This window comes from Oryctolagus cuniculus, chromosome 3, assembly GCF_051225735.1.
Source record: "Oryctolagus cuniculus isolate XC-2025 breed Fujian yellow rabbit chromosome 3, ASM5122573v1, whole genome shotgun sequence".
In the NCBI taxonomy this organism is placed as follows: Eukaryota; Metazoa; Chordata; class Mammalia; order Lagomorpha; family Leporidae; genus Oryctolagus; species Oryctolagus cuniculus.
Window position 1 is genome coordinate 117862028 of NC_142869.1, and position 17521 is coordinate 117879548.

General features: G+C 52.1%; 1 protein-coding gene across 2 annotated transcripts in view; it reads left to right on the forward strand.

Moving 5' to 3' along the window:
• The window catches only part of RALB (RAS like proto-oncogene B), a 40296-nt gene that overhangs the window by 16611 nt on the left and 6164 nt on the right, over positions 1 to 17521 (forward strand). For both annotated transcript variants that reach the window (XM_051848758.3, XM_070071032.2), the window contains exons 2-3: positions 3894 to 4044; positions 13931 to 14139. In XM_051848758.3, coding sequence (XP_051704718.1) covers positions 3931 to 4044; positions 13931 to 14139 — 323 coding nt within the window. In that variant the 5' untranslated portion in view covers positions 3894 to 3930. The remainder of the gene's footprint in view (positions 1 to 3893; positions 4045 to 13930; positions 14140 to 17521) is intronic.

Sequence of the window (17521 nt, forward strand, 5' to 3'; positions counted from 1 at the left end):
TCTCTGCTGTGGCCCGGGAGTGCAGTGGAGGATGGCCCAGGTGCTTGGGCCCTGCACCCCATGGGAGACCAGGATAAGCACCTGGCTCCTGGCTCCTGCCATCGGATCAGCGCGGTGCGCCGGCTGCAATGCGCTGGCCGCGGCGGCCATTGGAGGGTGAACCAACAGCAAAGGAAGACCTTTCTCTCTGTCTCTCTCTCTCACTGTCCACTCTGCCTGTCAAAAAAAAAAAAAAAAAAAAAAAAAAAAGCTGGCAATTCGCACAGGGGGGAGTGGAAAGAATGCCTGGTGTAGGCAGGGGAACTGCAGGTCAGGCGTAAGGGCTGGGAGCGAGCAGCCCAGGGCCAGGCACGGAACCCACGTGCACGCCCTCAGTTGGCCCTCCGCTTGTCACGCAAAGCCTCGAGCGTGTTCAGTGTGTGCTGCATCAGAGGACAGAACACACGACGGCTCACTTGCAGAACTCCACAAGGATGATCTTGATACAGATTAAAATACCGGGAGCAAATACACAGTGGATAGGGACTGTCCCCAGGCGCAGGGTCGCAGGTGCCACAGACGCTGGGTGTGTATTTTAAAGATGGTTTTTATGTATTTTATAAATGTGTTACTGAGCATCATGACTTTATTTTATCAATTTAAAATATTCTGGATATTAAGTGCTTCCTTGTTCAACACCATCAACTCTTTTGATAATCTCCTTTTTTCTCAAATTTTGCTTTTGTTCATGCCAAAATGGACCAAATTATCCTTTTAATGATACCAGCCTGAAAATCTTTTTTTTTTAACTTTTATTTAATGAATATAAATTTCCAAAGTACAGCTTATGGATTACAATGGCTCCCCCCCCCAATAACTTCCCTCCCACCCGCAACCCTCCCCTTTCCCGCTCCCTCTCCCCTTCCATTCACATCAAGATTCATTTTCAATTCTCTTTATATACAGAAGATCAGTTTAGCATATATTAAGATTTCAACAGTTTGCACCCACATAGAAACACAAAGTGAAAAATACTGTTTGAGTACTAGTTATAGCATTTAATCACAATGTATAGCACATTAAGGACAGAGATCCTACATGAGGAGTAAGTGCACAGTGACTCCTGTTGTTGACTTAACAAATTGACACTCTTGTTTATGGCATCAGTAATCACCCTAGGCTCTTGTCATGAGTTTCCAAGGCTATGGAAGCCTTTTGAGTTCACCGACTCTGATTATATCCATTTTAGTATTTTTTTTTTGTTCTAGTACTATTGGTTGAACTCTGTAATTAACACACAATTATTCTTAGGTGTTTAAATTTTAACTGAAAAGTGATCCCTATTGGGAATTTGGAAAACATTATGCTGAGTGAAATAAGCCAGTCCCAGAGGGACAAATATCATATGTTCTCCCTGATCGGTGACAACTAACCGAGCACCAAAAAGGAAACCTGTTAAAGTGAAATGAACACTATGAGAAACGGTGACTTGATCAGCCCTTGCCCTGACTGTTGATGAACAACTTAATACGTTATCCCTCTTAGTATTTTTTTTGTTTGTTCTACTTAATACTTTTGGTTGAATACTGTAATCAATACACATTTATTCTTAAGTGTTGAAACTTAACTGAAAAGTGATCGCTGTTAAATATAAGAGTGGGAATAAGACAGCGAAGAGATGTGCAATTTGGGACCAGCCTGAAAATCTTATTATAAGTGCTAACTGCCATGCATGGCAGTTTTTCTGTTGTGTGTATTTTAAGATTTATTTATTTGAAATGGGACAGGTGTTGTGGCGTAGCAGGTAAAGTCGCTATAAAGTCCCATATGAGGTACTGGTTTGTGTCCCTGCTGGTTTGTGTCCCAGCTGCTCCACTTCTGATCCAGCTCCCTGCTAATGGCCTGGAAGGCAGCAGAAGATGGGCCACGTGCTTGGGCCCCTGCCACCCGCATGGGAGACATGAACGAAGCCCCTGACTTTGGCCTGGCCCAGCCCTGACCATTGTGGCTGTCTGGGGAGTGAACCAGCAGATGGAAGACTGATCTCTGTCTGTTTTTCCCCCTCTCTCTGTAACTCTTTCAAATAAAAAAATAAATAAATATTTTTAAAAAGAGAGAGCTTCGTTTGCTGGTTTGCTCCCCAAATGGGTGTAACAGCTCCTGAAGTCAGGAGCCAGGAGCTCCATGTGGGTCTCCCTCGTGGGTGGGTACAGGGGCCCAAGCACTTAGACCATCACCTGCTGCCTTCCCAGGCACATTAGCAGGAAACTGGATCGAAAGTGGGGCAGCCAGGGCGGTAACCAGCGGTCCTATGTGGCATGCCGTGACGCTGGCCCCACTGTGTTTCTTGAGTTGGTATTGTGGGCTTGGGCGGTGAGACTCCTGCCCAGTCTCCATGCCTGCTGACCCCTGAGAGGTTTGTGTCATGTTCTGCCTGGCACCCTGGGGCTCTCCTGCTCCGCCAGCCTGGGGCCACCGTGCCTGCTCCTTTAATGGTTTTGGAGGAGTATTGTGGTCACAGATTTTCAGGGGATGTTTCCCTTCCCCCACAGCCAGGACTCGGGGGAATAAGCACGGTTGTCATCTTCCCCTGTGGGTGGACAGGTGTCTTCTGGCCTGTTCGGGCGTCTCAGCGCTCCCTCCTACGTTGGTGGGTGTCTGGTCTCCCAGCGCCGTGTGTGTAGAGTCATAAGAAAGCAACCATTCAGGATTACAGGAAGGGCTGCTCAGATTCCAGTCCCATCAGAATCTTTGCAAGGGGAACCTTGGAAAGCACCCCGGGTCATGACGTGCAGCTGGGGAGGGGAAGCACTGACTTACAGTGGCGTGTTTTACCCAACAAGTGTGTGTGTGTGGGGGGGTATATTTATTTTTTTCCACTGAGTGTGTCTTCAAGTTACCTTATCAGCAGCAATGGAAGGAGAAGCCCCTTACAATTAGCAATTAGGTAATTAGAATATAATTAGGTAATTAGAAAAAACATCCTCTTAAAATTGGCTAGAAGGAGACCAGCCTTCCTGGCGGTCCTACTATGTGCTATGGGTTGCGCTTAGGCCTTCCGCGTGCGCTCATTGTGGCACAGGACCACACATCAAGGTAGAAACACAATGACTAGCTCTAGGTCACACACTCCTAAGTGGCGGGATCAGACCCAGGCCCACAAGACGCTCACTGCCCGCCCTTTCTCCTTCCGCTGTGACGTATGTGAAATACGGAGAGACGCTGTCTTCATACATACGGTTAGAGCAGGTGCCGGGTGTCTGTTCAGTTCACTTACTCAGGGTACCTCCTCCTCCCACGATGCCAGCGCTGCTGTACTCACTGGCTTTGACCGAGAGGCTGTGGTTTTAGGAAAGTTCATTACTTCGGCTAAACCCCGGGGAAGTAGTCTGTCTGCTTCTCCCTCTTTTAGCTCTGGTATGTCTTGTAAAGCGGGGCTTATCACAAAGCATGCAGTCACACAGCCCCCTGACGGTCGCCTCCTGGCTCTGCGGGAGGGCTGTGTGCATGCGTGCCTGGATGCAGGTTGGGCCCGCGTGCATGTTGGGGGCTACAGGTACAAGGGAAAGAGGGGCGGGAAAATGGAGAGCTGGAGATTGAGGTCTCTGGGCTGGTGTCCATGGCCCCAGGTGGCTCGGGGTGGAGGTAGAGAGCCGGGCCTGGGAGCTACTTGGCCCCTGTGCCTCGTGAGGCCCTGTAGGGGGCAGATGGGGTGTTGGTGATGGGGTGTCCGCTCATCCCTCCCTAGGGCTGGGGCGCCCATCTTTTCTCTCCAGCCTCGGCCTCGGCGGGCTTTTTCTCCACGCTGGGAGGGGCTGAGAGGTGTGACTTGGCGGGCGCGATGGAGGAACGACACTTGCCTTCAGTGGGGCTGCCAGCACACAGCCTGAGTCTTGCCTCCCTGTCGTCAACAGCTCTCCACCTGGGTCTCCTGTGCAGACGACCGGCAGGATGGCTGCGAACAAGAGCAAGGGCCAGAGCTCCTTGGCCCTGCACAAGGTGATCATGGTCGGCAGTGGAGGGGTCGGCAAGTCGGCCCTGACGCTTCAGTTCATGTACGACGAGGTAAGAGGCGCCAGCCACCCCGCCCGCCCGCCAGCTCTGTGTCCAGTGGTTTCTGTTTAGCTTTCTCGGCGGGGAGCGGGGAGTGCTAATCAGCGTTAAGACCTGGATTGCTGATTCCAGGTGGTAATTTCAGCCCTGGTGGGGTGTGAGTGGGGGGGTTTCCAGGAGTCTCTGCTGGTGTTCTTTCCACTGTTAGGCTTGGAGCTTGCTTTGTGAGCCGGGCACAGGCGGGGAGAGAGGCCTGTGTGCGGGTGTCTGTGCGGAACGCGTCAGCTGTCCAGCTCTGTGACTCTCCATTTGGGGACACAGCGAGTGGGGAGCTCAGGCTTTCTCCAGGTGGTGACGTCAGGCTGTCGCCGTGCAGCATGGAAGAGCTTGCACCCCGCTGCCCTGAAGTCCCATCACTGAGTGTGGGCCATGTGACTGACTGGCATCGGGTCCACGGTGACAGCCAGGGTCCCTGCTGGCCGGCCATAGCTGCTGCCGCAGCCAAGGCAGTGTTGGGTCAGGGCTTACGCTTCAGGGCGTCTCCCTTGCGTCATGTCTGCACTGATGTATGTCTCAGGACATTTGCCAAAGAAGGCGGAGCCGTGGTGGGATTGCAGATCCGCATCTCTGTCCCCCAGACTCCCCCTCCCCCTGCCCCGGGCCTGCTTCCTCTTTTATTGGAGTGGCCCTGGCCGTTTTTGGCATCTAGCCAAGGGAAGTAGGATGAGGGGCTGAGTTGGCCTGGGGTGGTTGGGTGCCTGTATGTGGTTTGCAGTCCCTCTAGTGTGTGGCCAAGTTGCCACCCACTGTGCTGACTCAAATGCACTGTGATGTGCAGGGCCAGGTGGATCCAGGCGTGAACGCCTCCTGTGGCACCTGGCACTGCAGGGGTGGGGGGCGACAGGGAAGAAACAAAGGAAGGGCTGGCGCCGCAGCTCACTAGGCTAATCCTCCGCCTAGCGGCGCCGGCACACCGGGTTCTAGTCCCGGTCGGGGCACCGGATTTTGTCCCGGTTGCCCCTCTTCCAGGCCAGCTTTCTGCTGTGGCCCGGGAGTGCAGTAGAGGATGGCCCAAGTGCTTGGGCCCTGCACCCCATGGGAGACCAGGAGAAGCACCTGGCTCCTGCCTTCAGATCGGCGCGGTGCGCCGGTCGCAGCACGTTGGCCGCGGCGGCCATTGGAGGGTGAACCAACGACAAAGGAAGACCTTTCTCTTTCTCTCTCTCTCTGTCTCTCTCTCTCTCACTGTCCATTCTGCCTGTAAAAAACAAACAAAACAAAACAAACAAACAAAAAAAAACAAAGGAAGAAATGTGGGGAGCTAGAGAGCCATCCAGACAGTTCTTTCAGATTTCACAGCAAACCTGATAGAGGCATCCTGAATTTGGTAGTCCAGCGGTCTCTCCCTGCCTATCCGTGGGAGGGGTGCCCTGCACACTGCAGATTCCACAGCGCTCAAGCCCTTCCGTAAGGTGCTGTGGTGTTTGCACACAACCTTGCGCACATCCTCCTACAGAGCTTGTGTCATCTCCAGATTACTCTGATACCTCACACAGCGTAATGCCACGTAAGTAGCTGTCCTATAACCGTTTTGGAGTGATGACAAGAAAGTGTGCACGTGTATGCAGATGCAGCCATTGTTGGTCTAACTGCGTTTTTAATCCACGTGCTGGTTAAATCCACAGATGCAGAGCGCGTGGGTGCGGAGGGCGGCTCGTGTGTGAGGAAATGGGATTGTGCGGGCGCTCCCCATCGCTGTGTTCTGTCGGCAGCAGCCGTGCTGTTCCATGCGCAGCGGACAGCAGACAGGACACGCGGGCATCTGCACAAAGACAGAACACCAACTGGCTCTCGCGGGAACTTCCACCCCTTGCTGAGGGTGGCTGCCCTGGGAGGCCCCAGCACCTCCCAGCACTGGGTGCAGTGGCAGCCAGCTCTCCACACGGGCCACATCCAGACCACAGCAGGGGCAGAACCCTGGCAGATCAGGGGAGGGGGTGACGATGGCGAGGCCTCAGGATGCCAGAGCCGAGGGCACGTTCAGCCCCAGAGCCCAGTTCTGCGAGGAAAGAGCAAGGTGCAGTTGGGCGGGGCAGGCACAGGGTGAAGTAGCTGTGCTTGTCCTGAGTTGGTTTCTGGAACAGCGCCACCCTGTGGGACCCTCTGCAGTGATGAGGGTGTCGTGTGTTCTGCCCAGCACTAGAATGCAGCTACTGGCCGCTCTACTGGACAGGACGGTTCTCGAACCATAACTTTGGAACTTAAAGAGCCCCTAGAACAATGTCCAAACCCAGGAGACCATGGAATCTCCTGGGGGAATGTTTTGAAAAATACCTACTGAGTAACATTTCTGGAACAATGATTGATGTCCTCACGATGCTGAATCATGTACTCCCGATGCTGCCAACACATCCAGGGGTAGCAGCTCCTGCCCGAGGCACTGTCTAGTCCAGCCCGACCACACAGAAGGGGAAACTGAGTCCCGTGCTTGGATGCCTGTTCACGATCATCCCTTGGGCTGGTCAAGCTCTGCTCCTGGTCCCCTGCATTATGCACAGGCTAAAAGCATAGTTAGCTTCTATGGGGGATTTCCAGGAACGCTGGGTTAAGGTGGGAGCCACGGTCACAGAAGACTTCGTTTATGCCTAACTTCTGCCTGTGAGAAGATCTGGGGGGAGTTGCCAGTGCGGGCAGTGATCAGAAATTTTAATCCTTTTGTCTTCGGTCCAACTCTCAGAGACTTAGCTGTTTGTCTCCTTTGGGAAAGTAGATTTCTTTTCTTCGTCTTCTCTTTAGATATTTATTTATTTATTTGAGAGGTTAAGAGGGAGAGACAAAGAGAAAGGTCTTCCATCTACTGATTCACTCCCCAAATGGTCACAATGGCCAGAGCTGGGCCAATTTGAAACCAGGAGCTTCCTCTGGGCCTCCCATGCTGGTGCAGGGGCCCAAGGACTTGGGCCATCTTCCACTGCTTTCCCATGCCGTAGCAGAGAGCTGGATCAGAAGAGGAGCAGCCTGGACTCGAACCAGTGCCCATGTGGGATGCCAGTACTATAGGCAGAGGCTTAGCCCACTACACCACAGCACTGGCCCCTGGGAAAGCAGATTTCTAAAGCAGCAAGTGCTAGCGACTTCTGTCTCGGGCAGAGTCAGCTCAAATTGTGGTTCAGGGTGTGTTAGAGCCATCTGCCCTGAGCGTCTGAGAGGGAATCCCACGGGGCACAGATGCAAAGGCTGTGGTGGTTTCCCATGTTTAGGCCTGGGTAAGTTGCCAGGCTGGAATGTTCTTTTTTCTTTTTCTTTTTCTTTTTCTTTTTCTTTTTCTTTTCTTTTCTTTTCTTTTCTTTTCTTTTCTTTTCTTTTCTTTTCTTTTCTTTTCTTTTCTTTTCTTTTCTTTTCTCTTCTTTCTTTCTTTCTTTCTTTCTTTCTTTTCTTTCTTTTCTTTCTTTCTTTCTCTCTCTCTTTCTTTCTTTCTTTCTCTCTCTCTTTCTTTCTTTCTTTCTTTCTTTCTTTCTTTCTCTCTTTCTTTCTTTCTCTCTTTCTTTCTTTCTTTCTTTCTTTCTTTCTCTCTCTCTTTCTTTCTTTCTTTCTTTCTCTCTCTCTCTCTCTTTCTTTCTTTCTTTCTCTCTCTCTCTCTTTCTTTCTTTCTTTCTTTCTTTCTCTCTCTCTCTCTCTCTTTCTCTCTCTCTTTCTTTCTTTCTTTCTCTCTCTCTCTCTCTCTCTCTCTCTTTCTTTCTTTCTTTCTTTCTTTCTTTCTTTCTTTCTTTCTTTCTTTCTTTCTTTCTTTCTTTCTTTCTTTCTTTCACAGTGAGAGAGAGAGAGAGACAGAGAGAAAGGTCTTCCTTTGCCGTTGGTTCACCCTCCAATGGCTGCCATGGCTGGCGCACCTCGTGGACCCAAAGCCAGGAGCCAGGTACTTCTCCTGGTCTCCCATGGGGTGCAAGGCACAAGGACTTGGGCCATCCTCCACTGCACTCCTGGGCCACGGCAGAGAGCTGGCCTGGAAGAGGGGCAACCGGGACAGAATCCGGCGCCCCGACTGGGACTAGAACCTGGTGTGCTGGTGCTGCAAGGCAGAGGATTAGCCTAGTGAGCTGCAGCACCGGCCCATCACTCACTTTTCATCACTCTGAAACAATCAGCACAACTCCCGTGCTGGCAGTGGGCCCCATGCCTGTGTCTGCCTCCGCCGCCCCTGGCCCCGGGCAGCTGCTTTCTGCTCCTAGAGCTTTGTCCTGGCCATTTCCAGGAAATGGGGCCGTGCGGTGTGCGACCTCCGTGCCTGGCTCCCTTTCACTCAGCACGGTGTTAGGAAGTTCATCCGTGTTGGAGCATGGAACTATGCTTCATTCTCTTTTGGAAAAAATGGACAGGATTTGCATAAAATTTACCCTTTGAAAGTGTACCTTTGAGCGGGATTTTAGCATATCCACAAGGTTGTACAACCCTCAGCACTGTGGAATTCCAGAACATTTTCATCACCCAAAAAGTACCTTGTGCACAGGAGCAGTCACTTCCTGAGCCTCATCCGGCTAGACTGGGCAGCTGCAGATTTGTCTCTTCCGCATATTTCACCTACATACAGGCTTATCCGGTATATGACCTTGGGCGCCTGGCTTCGTTTACCTAACTGTAGATTGACAAGGTTCATCCTCATTGTCGCCATCACCAGTGCGTCATTCCTTTTCATGACTGAAGAATATTCCAGTCGCCTGGACACTCCATGTTCTATTCTCCATTCATCAGCTGATGGACATTTGGGTTGCTTCTGCTGTTTGGTTGTTATGAATAAAGATTTCCACAGAGGTGGTTGTGCAGACACAGGTCTCACGTCCTCTTGGGTCCTGTATACCTGGGCATGGAAGTGCTGGGCCACGAGATTCTGAGTGTGACTCTGTGAGGCACCGAAGGACAGCTTTGTACGGTAGCTGCACCACTGTGCAGTGTAGTGGGGTTCAGGCGTCCGGATTTTTGTTTTTTTGTCTCTAATTTGAGAGGCAGAGAGAGAGGGGACACTAATAGAGCTCCCACCCATGGGGTCATTCCCCAGCTGCCCACAGTGGCGGAGGCTGGATGGGAGCCATAGCCAGGAGCCCGGAACGCAATGCCAGTATCCTGCACGGGTGGTGGGAAGGCAGCTGTCAGTGGGCTCTAGGCTCCCCATGTCCTTCCTAGCGCTTGCTGCTGTCCGTCTTCTCAGGGACAGCCATCCTGGGGGTTGAAGTGATATCTGGTGTGGTGTTGACTTACATTTCCCCCACTGGCCATTTGTGTATATTGTCTTTGGAGAATTGTCTGTTTTACATCATTTGTCTTTTGAAAAAGCCATGTATTTGAGAAGTGGACAGAGAGCTTCCATCGACTGTTTCGCTCCCCAGATACTGGCAGTGGTGGAGACTGGGTCAGGCTGAGCCGGAGCTGAGGACTCAGCCTGGGTTTTCCACGTGGGCGGCAGGGACCCTGTCACTTGGGCCATCTCACGGCCGTCTCACGGCCCCCATGGATCTGCAGTAGCAGGAAGCTGGAGTCGGGAGCGGAGGACCCAAGCACTCCAGCATGGTACCTGAGTGTCCTAACTGCTGGGTCAGACTCCTTCCTGCACCTGTTTGTGTCTTCCGTGTCGCATTTTAAGAGTTCTTTATATATTCTTGGATACAAGTGCCTTATTAGACATGATGGATGCAGATATCCGCCGAGTGGTCTCTTCACTTGCTTGAAAATGCCTCTGAAGCATTAAAGTTTTTCATTTCAATGGCGTCCAGCTGTATCTGTGTTTTCCTTGTTGCTTGTGCTGTCATGTCTAAGACCCCATGGCCAAATCTAAGGTCATAAAGGCTTGCCTGTTTCCTCTAAGGGTTAAGAGTTTATAGTTTAAACTCTTCTTTTTTTAAAGATTTATTTACTTACTTGAAATTCAGAGTTACACAGAGAAAGAAGGAGAGGCAGAGGGAGAGAGAGAGGTCTACCATCTGCTGGTTCACTCCCCAGATGGGTGCAACAGCTGGAGCTGTGCCGATTCGAAGCCAGGAGCCAGGGGTCTCCTCCTGGTCTCACACGCAGGTGCAGGGGTCCATGGACTTGGGCCATCTTCTACTGCTTTCCCAGGCCATGGCAGAGAGCTGGATCAGAAGTGGAGCAGGTGGGACTTGTACCGGCGCCCATATGGGATGCTGGCACTGCAGGCGGCGGCTTCACCCTCTATTCCACAATGCTGGCCCCTAGTTTTAAACTCTTACATTTAGGTCTTTGACCTGTTTTAAGTTCATTTTTGTATGTTAGTGTGAAGCATGGATCCAGTTTTCTTTTTTTTTTTTTTTTAATCAGGACACTTTCTTTTTAAAAAAAAGATTTATTTATTTGAGAGGCAGAGTTACAGAGATAGAGGGAGAGAGAGGTCTTCCATTTAATTATTCACTCCCCAAATGGCCATAATGGCTGGAGTAGGCCAATCTGAAGCTCAGAGCCAGGAGCTTCCTCTGGGTCTCCCACATGGATTCAGGAGCCCAAGCACTTGGGCCAGCTTCCACTGCTTTCCCAGGCTGTAAGCAGAGAGAGCTGGATCAGAAGAGGAGCAGCCGGGACTCGATCCAGCATCCGTATGGGATGCTGGCACTGCAGGTGGAGGCCTAGCCCACTGCCCACAGTGCCGGCTCCCCGAGTTTCATTTTGTTATGTGTAGGTATCCAGTTGTACCAGCACCAGTTCAGTAGTGCTGTGTTGTCATTTCCATACCATTTTTCTGATTTTCTTGATTTTTTAGCATCATTGACATTTCTTACTTGCTGTATAACAAAGAGCTCTGAAATTTCAATATCCTTATTTCTAAATAATTCAGTTACTGAAAGGGGTTTAACATTTCTTCAGAAAAAAATTTTTTTGCCCTTCCTCTTTTTCTAGTGGGATGCATTCTATGAAAAGTTTCTCTTCTGAAAGCTCTTGAGTGGGGGTGTGGGGCCCCGTAGATGGGATGCGGGTTGGGACACCTGTATCCTGTCGGAGTACCCGGGTTTGAGTCCTGGCCTCATTCCTGTCCAGCTTCCTGCCAATGTGCGCCACTGTGGGGCAGCAGTGCTGACTTGGGGGTTTGGGCCCGTGTTGCCTGGGGGACCTGGGGTGGGTTCCCAGCTCCTGGCTTCACTGTGGCCTGGCCCCCGCTGTTGTGAGCATCTCAGTTGTGGATCAGAGCTCTTTGTCTCTCTGCCTCTCAAATAAATACAAGAAATAAAAAGTAAGAAAAAGTCTTTCCATCTGGAGAATACAATCTCCTGAATTGATTCCATTCTTTTTCTTTTTTTTTAGAAAAGATAAATTTATTAGCCGGCGCTGCAGCTCACTTGGCTAATCCTCCACCTGCGGTGCTGACACCTCGGGTTCTAGTCCTGGTTGGGGCACCGGATTCAGTCCCGGTTGCTCCTCTTCCAGGCTAGCTCTCTGCTATGGCCCGGGAGTGCAGCGGAGGATGGCCCAAGTGCTTGGGCCCTGTACCCGCATGGGAGACCAGGAGGAAGCACCTGGCCCCTGGCTTTGGATTGGCACAGCGTGTTGGCTGTAGTGGCCATTTTGGGGGGTGAACCAATGGAAAGGAAGACCTTTCTCTCTGTCTCTCTCTCTCACTGTCTAACTCTGCCTGTCAAAAGAAAAAAAGATTAATTTATTTATTTGAAAGAGTTACACAGAGAGAGAGGGAGAGGGAGAGAGAGAGAGAGAGGGAAAGGTCTTCTGTCCATTGGTTCACTCCCCAGATGGCCACAACGGCCGGAGATGCACCAATTCGAAGCCAGGAACTTCCTCCAGGTCTTCCATGTGGGTGCAGGGGCCCAAGGATTTGGGCCATCCTCCGCTGCTTTCCCAGGCACATTAGCAGGGAGCTGGATCGGAAGTGGAGCACTTGGGTCTTGAACCTGCGCCCATAGGGGATGCCGGTGCTGCAGATGGTGGCTTTACCCACTACACCACAGCACTGGCCCTAATTCCATTCTTTTTCTATGTGGGTTCATTACCCATGTAATATTGTTAGCCTCATTTGCTTTGGGTTTTCTGTTGAACAGCTTTTAAGTTTTAAGTCTATTCTTCTTGATGTCTTTTTGGCAAACTCATACATATATAAAGAAGTTTATTCTTTACTCTCCCTAATTTCCCTGTGCAAAAAATACACAGGGCTTTGATCTGTGGCTGTTAACACGCAGCGCCTCTGTGAGTTACCTGGTCTGTTCTTGGGCAGGAGTTGCTGTTGATTAGATTCTCAGGAGCTGGAGAGCTGGGACAAGGGACTGCTGAATCCCTCTCCGCAGGGGGACTGTCCTGGTCTCTGCTCCCACAGGCAGTGGACAGGTATCCTTCCCCAGGGCGCGTTGGCCGACTGTGGGATTTTTGCCAGTCTGGCAGGTGAAAAATGGTACCCCAGTGGAGCTTTAATTTTAATTTTCTTGATGAGGATGAGTATCTCTCTCTGTCTCTCCTTTTTTTTTTTTTTAAATTTGAGAGGCAGAGAGAGAGAGTGAGTGAGCGCTCCCATCTGCTGGGTCACTTGCCCTGTGTTCGACAGCTGTGGTTGGGCTGGTGCCAAAGCTGGGAGCTGGGAACGCAATCCAGGTCTCCCACCTGGGTGAGGCAGGACCCCAGTTACTTGAGCCGTCACCGCTGCCTCCCAGGGCCTGCGTTAGCAGGAGGCTGGGGCTGGGAGTCAGAGGCAGGTATGGAAGTCAGACACTCCCAGATGGGACGTGGGCGTCTCAACAGGTAGACCAGGTGCCTGGCCTGAATATGTTCTGTGTTTCACGTTGCTCATTTGTGTTTTTCTGTGCATGAGTGTTGCCCACCCTCGGCACTGCATTGCCGCTGTGCCCCCCTCCCATTTCTAGGAACTCTATGGATATTAGAGGGGTTGGCTCTTTGCGATAATGGGGTCCAGTGTCTCCTCTTTGTCATTTGCCTTTGTTATACCATACTGAAGTTATGAAGTACTTTTTTTTTTTTTTTTTTTGACAGGCAGAGTGGATAGAGAGAGAGACAGAGAGAAAGGTCTTCCTTTTGCCGTTGGTTCACCCTCCAATGGCCACCACGGCTGGCGCGCTGCGGCCGGTGCACTGCGCTGATCCGATGGCAGGAGCCAGGTGCTTTTCCTGGTCTCCCATGGGGTGCAGGGCCCAAGCACTTGGGCCATCCTCCACTGCACTCCCGGGCCACAGCAGAGAGCTGGCCTGGAAGAGGGGCAACCAGGACAGAATCCGACGCCCCAGCCGGGACTAGAACCCGGTGTGCCGGCTCCGCTAGGTGGAGGATTAGCCTAGTGAGCCGCGGCGCCGGCTAAAGTACTTTTTATGTAGTCTAATTTATCAGTTTTTTCTTACGTGGCTTCTGGATTTTGAGCCGTAGTTAAAGAGGCCTTCCCTTCGTGAAGGTAATGAAAGGACCCCGCCCATTTTCCTTTTGCTGGTTGGGCGGTTGTGTTTTCTATACTGAATCCTTGCCCCATCTGGGGTGGATCTCATCATGTAGTAATTGAAACCTGTTGGGGCCTCTTGCTAACTTCTCAGGCGGTTTTTGAATCCCTGGAAACCCTGAGTGCCGGCACCTGGCTCTCACCTTCCACTGCTCGTGTTAAGATTCTGTGCTGACAGTCATATCGCCACGTGTTCTGCTCAGTCCTCAGTCTTCTCATCTGTAGACTGGGCCTGTCTGTCTCTGTGGCTCACAGACAACACGGAGCACTGCAGGATGGAGCGGTAGAGAAGCGAAGGGTCTCGTGTCCTTTTCTTGGATCTTAGCCACCGTGTGACAGAGGCACCCAGCCCACACTTGGCTGATTTGAAGCCAAGTACTCAGGCACCGATGCGCATTTGTAGCGGATCTTGCCCCACTGCGTCCCAATTCGCGATGCTGTTTATCTCCCCAGTTTGTGGAAGACTACGAGCCCACGAAGGCCGACAGCTACAGGAAGAAAGTGGTTCTGGACGGCGAGGAGGTGCAGATAGACATCCTGGACACGGCCGGCCAGGAGGACTACGCGGCCATTCGAGACAACTACTTCCGGAGTGGGGAAGGCTTCCTGCTGCTGTTCTCCATCACCGAGCACGAGTCCTTCACGGCCACGGCTGAGTTCAGGTGCGTGGGGCAGGACGGAACCACCTCGCACTTGTGCCTGGCGTCTGCGCTGAGGCTTGAGCTTGGTGATAGGTGGAATTCTTTCTGAAGGATTTTCTGGGCCTTGCTGAACCTTGGCACATTTCTTTTTCTTTTTCTCTTTATTTTATTTTATTTTTTATTTTTTGACAGGCAGAGTGGACAGTGAGAGAGAGAGAGAGAGAGACAGAGAGAAAGGTCTTCCTTTTTCTTTTGGTTCACCCCCCAATGGCCGCTGCGGCTGGTGCACTGTGGCCAGCGCACCACGCTGATCCTATGGCAGGAGCCAGATGCCTCTCCTGGTTCTCCCTTGCAGGTGCAGGGCGCAAGCACTTCTGGGCCATAGCAGAGAGCTGGAATGGAAGAGGAGCAACCGGGACAGAATCCGGCGCCCCAAATGGGACTAGAACCCGGGGTGCTGGTGCCGCAGGTGGAGGATTAGCCTATTGAGCCGCGGCGCCGGCCTCTTTTTCTTTTTTGAAGAATTTATGTATTTACTTGAGAGGTAAAGTTATAGACAGTGAGAGGGAGAGACAGAGAGAGGTCTTTCATCTGCTGGGTCACTCCCCAGTTGGCTACAGTGGCCGGAGCTGGGACCATCCGAAGCCAGGAACCAGGAGCTTCCTCCAGGTCGCCCTGGGGCCCAAGGACTTGGGCCATCTTCTACTGCTTTCCCAGGCCACAGCAGAGAGTTGGATCTGAAGAGGAGCAGCTGGGACTCGAACCAGTGCCCATATGGGATGCCGAGGCCGCAGGCAAAGGATTAACCTGGTGCACCACAGCGTTGGCCCCTAGGATATTTCATTCTGCTGTTATCATGAGCTCCCAGGGCTCCCTGCTTTACGATTGCTGATGTCAAAAATAATGTTAAGGATCTTATTTGTCAAGAGATGACGCTCAGCCAAAACCTGCCATTTTGCTCAGATAATCCTGAAACATGGGGTTTGAAAACAGCTAATCATCTTTTTTTTTTTTAACATCTTACTAAAATAAATATAAATAAATAATAAAACCTGAGGTTTAGGAACTGTGGGCAGGAGAATGAGGGACGTGCATTGGAGTAGCCCCTCGCTACCCCTGGGAGGATCGTTAGCATGGGGGCAGGAGAGAACCTGCCTGTGTAATCAGATGGGCCTGCCCTGCTGCTTCCCGGCCGAGTGACCGCGGATGTGAGACTCAGCCTGGTACCTCGGGTTCTTCCTCTGTCAGTGCACTTGGTAGCTGAGAAGCGGAACGCAAGGACACAGGAGGCTGTGGATTCTGTAGGGGGTGGGAACCACAGCCCCTCCCTGTGCCCCTGACCCACTGTCCGAGTAGGTGCATCTTCCCCACCATGACTGCCGTGCAAATGTGGCACCTGAACACTCCGGAAGTCCACTTGGTGGTTAGGAAACGGGGGGGTGGGGGTGGTCGTGGCCTAATTCTTGTCTTCCACGACCTTCTCTGCACGCCGTCCCCTGCCCTTCCCGTCACTCCTACACAGCTGTAGTTTTCAGCTACCCTGCCAATCCGCATCTGTCCTGAAGGTTTGTCTGTTTTCAGTCTAATTGGGAACTAAAGAGGTCAAAAAGGAAAACACCGAAAACCAAGTGGATTTTTTTTTCATTCTTTAGCAAGCTGATCGGAAAGTAAGGTTGATCAGGCAGAGGTGACAGTGGGGAAGCTAAGTGTCGCCCCCAAGACTCGGAAGGAAGAATCTTGAGCCAGGCGGCCTCTCGAGGGCTGAACGCAGGTAAAGCAGCAGCGAGCGTGGCAGGTCGCAGGGGAGCGCCTCGGTGGTCATTCGGCCCGAAGGGAGCCGAGCGTGTCACCTCTCCAGGACCGCGGTGTGTGCGGGTGGTCATCAGTGATGACCGGGAGCATTGGGAGAAGCACTAGTGACCCGTAGACCTCTCAGACACGCCTCGGGCTTCCTAGGCTCGGACACCATCGCAGTGGCATCCACGCCGTCCCGTCCTCCTGCCGTCTCAAGGGGGAAACGGGACAGAGGCACAGCCTGCCCTGTCCTCTTCCCCGGAATGAGCCCTTTATCTCCCATCGCCCGTGACTCCCCAGGATGGGGGGTGCTGGGCGGCAGTCCTCTCCGGAGTGTAGGCAGGGCGCCCTAGGCCTGGCCCTGGACTATCGCATGCACACAGCGGGTAGCCCTGTGATCTCGCCTTGGGAAAGGGCCTCCGTCCTTGTGTGAGACCAGGGGCCCTAAGGAGAAGCCACAGAGGTGGATTCCGACCACAGAAGGGAGAAGCTGGCCCTGATGACTTGAACTGGCGTGCAAGTCTCAGAGCTGCCTGGGGGTCTTACGACACTGGAAACAGGAGAGTATTGTTTTAAAACTCTGTTTGGGAGGCAGACAGACAGAGCTCCCATCTGCTGCCTCACTCCCTCCACGGCCGCATTGCCCGGGGCTGGGTCAGTCCAGGTCTCCCGTCCGGGTGCTTGGGGTCCGATCCCATGCTGCCTGCCAGGACGCGCATCGGCAGGAAGCTGGACTCAGAAGTGAAGCTGGACTTGAACACAGGCCCTCGGAGGTGGGATGTGGGCGTCCCAGCCGACAGCTCAACCGCTGGACCCAGAATCCTCTCCTAGGTCGTCAGGGCCACTGTGGGCGAACGCAGTCACCTTCATGCTTGTCAGCAGCCCTCACACATGGCGTTTCTGCACTTCTCTTCCAGATGGAGAAGCGCCACCGTAAAAATAAATTCTAATATACACCGGCTTCTCTGAAATGTTTAAAAAAGATTTATTTGAGAGGCAGAGTGACAGAGAGTAAGAGACAGTACCCATCTGCTGGTTCACTCTCCAAGTGCCTGCAGCAGCCAGGGCTGGGCCAGGCTGAAGCCGGGAGCCAGGAGCCCCATCCTAGGTCTCCCACACAGGTGACCAGGAGTACTTGCACCATCTTGTGCAGCCTTCCCAGGTACATTAGCAGGGCACTGGGTCAGGTGGAGCAGCCAGGACTTGAACTTGTGCTCCGATGTAGAATGTTGGTGTTGCAGACGGCTGCCCCACAATCCCAGCCCTATCTTTGAATTTTTTTAATACACTTTTTCTTCCATGAAATTTTTTAAAGATTTATTTTTATTCATTCATTCATTGATTCATTCATTCTAAAAGCAGTGCGACAGAATGAGAGAGGGAGATCTTACATATGCTTGTTCACTCCCCACGTGTCCTCCATGGGCAGGGCTGGGCAAGACTGAACCTGGAGCTCAGTGCAGGTCTCCCAAGTGGTTGGCAGGGACCCGAGTATTTGAACCATCATCTGCTGCCTCCTGGGGTGTGCATTAGCGGGAAGCTGGAACCAGGAGTGGAGCGAGACTCAAAGTCAGCCACGCTGATATGGGATGTGGGTGTCCCGAGGGGC